We start from the raw sequence: 6000 nt of genomic DNA on the forward strand, positions 1-6000 counted from the left end.
CGACCTCGAAAATCTGGCATTCCATGGTCTGGGAACTCCTTTGGTCCAAGTCGTTTTTGAATCAGCCATCATTGGTTCTTGAGCGGCTACGAGGGCGGTGCCATGTTTCACTTTTTGGATTGTTTCAGATTTTGGAACTGAAGCTTGCTCTGTAAATACACAAGCACAGTTTATTTCCAATGAAAACATTTTGGGAAACTTAAAAATATACAGCATACAAAAGACCCGTAAATTTGTGTATATAAATATGTACCTTCCGATCTCGTGTACTATGCGATCATTGAAATTTTGTCCAAAAACATGCTTTCATCTTATATAGTGCGAGATGTATTTCAGGAGATTACACTGTACTAGGCTTTCTACGCCTGTCTCGGTTTCGGTAGGTACCACTGATAATGCATGTTACATCCGAGTTAGCCTTCAACTAAAAAATAGGTCTGGAAGCCAAAGTTCATTAGGTTAAATGCAGCTCTTCATACATTATAACAGGCTTACCAACATTGTGACATGTCTAAGAATTCATCACTATTTTCTTATAATTAACAACCACTTACTAGTGTGTGCAAGACACTGGCATAAACAACAGCAAGTACTGACATACTGTAAACCAGTGGTTCTCAAAAAAGCTGGTCCTTCCCTCCAATCTGATCTCCCAGATTAGGGAGGCAAATATAAGTAAAATTCCCTCCCAGAGAAACAGGAGGTAAATAATTACAAAATAATGGTAAGCCTAGCGAGTCCGTTTGAAACTAACCAATGAATTTTTACATTTTCAGTCACTGCAGCAGGTTGAGAATACTGTATGAATCACAGGGGTTTGCCGTTACAGTTACAGTTGTCAACGTTTTAAAATTTTGCTGATTTTCAGCAGTGACTTCCATAAATAGGAATGAAATAAATCTTTATTTGTCCTTCACTCAGTGGAGAGGAAATTGGTATGAAAGTATGCCACTAAATTTACGGTTGTAGCTGTGGGTGAAGAAACGAATCATGTGCAGGCCACAAAATGTATTGGAAGAGCCAAAAGCAACATCGAATACTGGCGAAATCTCAGCTATACTTCATTTAATTTATTGCATTTATAAATAGAGTAAGTTGCATTTTTAAACTCTGCTTTGATAATTTACATATAAAATAATTCTCCGAAGTGCGTTCCATTTAGCAACTAATGACTGTGAAGATAACGGTAAAATGCAATCAGCTGATGAAGTGCAGAATGTAAACATTAGCAGAATGCAAATGGCGCATGTTTGCTGTATTCGTAAACTATGATACGATAACATGACAATAATGCATGAAATATAATTGCTTACAGTATGTAAAACAAGTTTTATTAAGATAATCATTATTCTTAACAACTGTATTATTTAACTTTTACAAATGAATATCTGTGTGCGTGTCACACTCACAAACACGTTTAGGGTTAAAGAAACAAAAGCAGTAGATTTTTTTTTTTTTTTTTTTTTTGCTGAAAACAAAAACCAGAGAAGTTTGAAGTGCCCAAAAACAATGAAGGGCTGAGGAGATCAAAATTTGACAGTGAATTTATAAAGAAGTTTAAGCTCCAACGTAGGTGTAAGTATTTCCGGAGAGATGCTTATGGATCAGGCCAGAATTTTACTAAGGAACTAACCTAACAAATGACAATTATTATTCATAAGCTTTGTTCTGCTTTTGATAACAGCACCATATATGTGGAATGAGCTGGCCAGACTGTTTACATAGGGGGTTTTTAGGGTTGATTCTAAAATTCTGAATTTTCTCTGGTCCGGCATTGGCTTGGTCCCAAGGGTGCTCGATTTTTGAGGCCTGACTGTACAATATTTTAATGGACTGTACAAATAGCTAATGTTTATGATAATTTTCAAGTTATGTAAACGGTAGTAAAACAATTTTATAAAATGTCTGTATGTGCTATTTCTTATGGAAAGGCAAGAAGTGAGTCATGCTGTGAGAATCTTTAAGTTGTAATGTATCGAGTTTTTGAAGTTAGTGTTAGATATGTAATTTCCTTTGGTGTAAAACATTTAGTTTAGTTGATTTTGCCAGGCCTAGTGTCATTCGGAAACCATATAAGGTTTAATACTGTTTGTGGTAATTTGTTCAGTCATTTGGAAACCATATAAGGTTTAATACTGTTTGTGGTAATTTGTTCAGTTTTATGTTTGTTTTCTATTTTAAAATTATCATTAACAAAATAAAAACTGAACTGAAACTCTACATTACCTTTTGGTATTTTATACAACTTGAAAATGCAGTTGTGGAAGATATTATGTTCAAAGGATACTGGCACTGATTCCTCTGAAATTCTTTTAGAAATTCTGAGGTAGCATAAAAGTAAAAACTTCCTATATGCAGTGAAACTCAAATTATGTTAAGTACTTAAAAGATATTGACATGTGAATAGAAATGGTAGGGAAAATCCTAGTTGAAACAGAGTAAAGTACGTGGATCTAATAATAAATATCAATCACAGAGCTCAGCATAAAGTGTCCCCGGGAACATTTGCAGTTGCTCGGGAAATTATCAAGACGCAAGGCTTGGGCTTCAGAGGTCTCAACAAAGGAGTAACGGCAACCATTGGTCGTAATGGTCTTTTCAATTGTGTTTACTTTGGCCTCTTTCATTCTGTAAATACAAGGGTAACACAGCCTCAGGTAAGTGTAACGTTTTATGCTCTAATCCAGTGCTATATTCATGAAATTGTTCCCATTCTATTTTCTGTGACAAGGATGTGAATATCGTATGTTAATTTCAGTTTTTAAAAGAGTTACCGTGTTTCCTGGCATTGAAGATGCTCAGACCTCGAAGAATCACCCAATTTTTGACTAGCGAAATTTAGAAAAAATTGTAAGCCTTATTCTTCTCTTCTGTCTCAGTTCATTGAAGTCCCATGACGTTGGCTGTTACAGTGTGTTGGTGGTTGTAGTTTTCTGGTTCATTTGGTTTAAAAATATATTTTTTTTTATTCAGTTGATTATATTATTAAATGACCTTTTCTAAAGTTGACATACTTGTAAATTGAAAACTTAAACACAGATTATTAAGTGTATAAACTGCCCAGCTGTGTTGTGTCAGATTTTCTTGGCCATCAGTGTGTGTGTGTGTGTGTGTGCGCGCACGCGTAAGTGGATGGGCTACAGATGATGCAGTTTTTTAAGATTCTGATAATATTGGATGTAGGGTTATGCAGTTGTCTTTTTTTAAATCATAAAGAGAAATTAAACACCACATTATGCAGTAATACAAATATATAGAATAACATTTTAGTACACAGTTACACTTTGTTGAAACATGGCATGGGCATGGCATCCCGAATAGAACAAAATAAAAATAGAATAAAGATAAAAATCCACACAATATTGATATTATAAAGCAAGAAATAACATTTTAATCTTCAAAACCTGAAAATGTTTTGCACATTGTTACCAAATGTCAAAAAGTCAGTGTGAATTTCTGAAGAAACTATCATAAAAAAAAGTAACATGTTGAAAAATTTCCACTTTGGTTATGGTATTCCTACTGTAACAGGATTTACGTGTAAATTCTTTTAACATGCCTGCAGTTTTACTTTTGTCAGCTTCTTTAATGTCAGGGTCATTTGAGAAGAGTGAAAATAGAGGTGATATTGGTTTATATTGAAGTTACTACTCTTCTGTTAACTCGTCTGGCCTAGTATGCTAATATGGGAATAAGTCTTTCTGATTGTAATAAAGTGTTTTGTGTTTTTATGATACTTGTTGATTTTTTAATCAAATGTAATAGAACACACACTTCATTCAGAGGTTGTCTACAGGAATTCTGATAACTGTTTATCAAAGATAACTTTCCCTGGGGTTAGGATAAGCTGATCAAAAATGTAGCCTCAGCCTTTAGAATGCATGCTAAATTCATCTTCAACTCTGGGAAATACGGTTTATAAGTAGGTTACAAATGCATGGTCATACTTCAAAACTTTTATGTGTGAATATCATTTTTATAGCTGTGTGCACAAAGATCAGCCAGAGTTTTGGAGAAATCCTTACTTTGAGGCACTCAAAAGATAATAAAACATATTTTTTTATTAAATTTAATAAAATGTTGTTTAATAAATATTTATATTGAAATTAATGTTGAGGTGTCAGTTTGTTGACCTTGTTGTAAGACATAACTATATCTCTTTGAAAATCTGGTTGTGCAACATTTATTCTTAACCTAATCAGTTATCAGTATCATTAAGAATTTATAAAATTGCTCGCAAGCAAGATCACATCATTCAGTTGTTAATGAGAGGGTATGCTGAAGGGGATAACTTGACCGGCTTCTTTTTAAAGGCAGACTCACCCATTCTGATTGTGCTTGCCCCAGTTTTGGATTGGTGAAATTTTTATCTGCTATTATGCAGCATGGAAGCATCTGTGATTTAATGGAGTCTTACCTATTGATGATGAAACTTCGAAGGAAAATCAACTATTATATAAATGTTGGAAAAAGGGATTTTGACAAAGGAAAAATCTATTTCTGAGGGAGGCCCTGTGTCACCCGGTGAAATTCCTTTCTTGCACGAATTTCTAGGTATAAATATTGCTAAATATACCAGAGAAAAAAGTTATCAGGAATGCTGGGGTTACTACCCCCAGATCGAGCGTCTTCTTATACCAAGAAGGCGTCGGTATGGATAAGGGTGAGTGAATAAATCACAGCCACAGAATCACACTCGAAAGACATCCCAATGGCAAAATCCCTCGGAAGAGCAGGGAGCCGTACCAGCTCCCTCACTCACCCGCCCGCCAAGCGGCGACCCCAGCGCCATCTGAACTCATTCCAGTCTAGCACCACCCCCAGGCTTGGAATGCCAAAGCAGTGGGGGAAACCAGATACTGGGAGGGTCACCAGGTGACACAGGGCCTCCCTCAGAAATAGATTTTTCCTTTGTCAAAATCCCTTTTCTGAGTTCGTCCCTGTGTCACCCGGTGAAATAGTAAAGGAGAATCATGCCAAACCTGCCAAGATACAAAATAAACAAAAGGTGATCATGAACAAAAACACATGCTATGAACAAATTAGATTTAATATGGTATCTCAGCACAGCAAAGAGAAACAAATTATAGCTAAGTACGGGTGGAACAAAAACACCCAACAATACAATGTTATAGATAGGTAAATATAAACTATACATAAGAGAAATACATAATATACCTTATACAATATCAAAAATGTGAGGTACACGAAGCGTAAAATGAAATAACACAAGTACCTCTAGGCTTAAATCTAAATACACAGCATAACAGAACACAATCACCAAGACAAACAATAATAATGGCAATACTAGTATCAATTATGAGGAGCAAGGCAGTGAGGCATGATTGAACCAGGAGAACAGGCAGAGAAATAAATGAGGCAGGCGGGCGGGGGAAAGGATAAGGGTTAAGGATAATTAAGGTGGGGATGACACTCCCCACAGCCACTGTAGAGAATTTCAGAGCTTCGAGTGATTTTAGATAGTGGCGTTTAAACACTAGAGGTGATTTCCATCCCGTATACTTGGTAAGTTCAGCAAAATCCATATTATGAAAATAATTAGTAGAGGTAGCTACCACACGGATATCATGAACCTTAGGAACTGAATCCGGGTTGGCCTGTTTAATGAAATACAGAATTTGCTGTCTTATAGCATTCAAAGAAAGAGTTCCACCTTTTTCCCTGATAAAGAGAGGACCCGACATACACTGAGGAGTTCTTCGTAAGTAAGCCTTTAAGGTAAAGACTGGGCAGAAGGACCGGTCCTGTGGAAGAGGCACCACCTTCCAGGGGGACCACCTGTCCTGAGGGTCTTCATTTTTCGCTAGAAACCTATGATCAGGGAAAAGGAGAACTTCTCCCGACGGGAGGAAATCAATGTGATCATCACCTCTAGAGAGAGCAGATAGCTCTGAGATTCTGGCACCTGAAGCTAAGCTAATCAGAAACAAGGTCTTCCTTAGCAGATCCAGATAAGAGCATTGTGAGTTATCAATATCA

The 6000-nt window shown here is 36.3% G+C and overlaps 1 protein-coding gene across 2 annotated transcripts in view; it reads left to right on the forward strand.

Moving 5' to 3' along the window:
• LOC136836489 (mitochondrial 2-oxodicarboxylate carrier-like) overlaps positions 1 to 3729 on the forward strand; it is a 237119-nt gene extending 233390 nt beyond the window's left edge. For both annotated transcript variants that reach the window (XM_067100821.1, XM_067100822.1), the window contains one exon: positions 2477 to 3729. In XM_067100821.1, coding sequence (XP_066956922.1) covers positions 2477 to 2738 — 262 coding nt within the window. In that variant the 3' untranslated portion in view covers positions 2739 to 3729. The remainder of the gene's footprint in view (positions 1 to 2476) is intronic.
• Positions 3730 to 6000: the final 2271 nt, after the last annotated feature.

The sequence above is a fragment of the Macrobrachium rosenbergii genome, chromosome 56 (genome assembly GCF_040412425.1).
Source record: "Macrobrachium rosenbergii isolate ZJJX-2024 chromosome 56, ASM4041242v1, whole genome shotgun sequence".
Classification (NCBI taxonomy): domain Eukaryota; kingdom Metazoa; phylum Arthropoda; class Malacostraca; order Decapoda; family Palaemonidae; genus Macrobrachium; species Macrobrachium rosenbergii.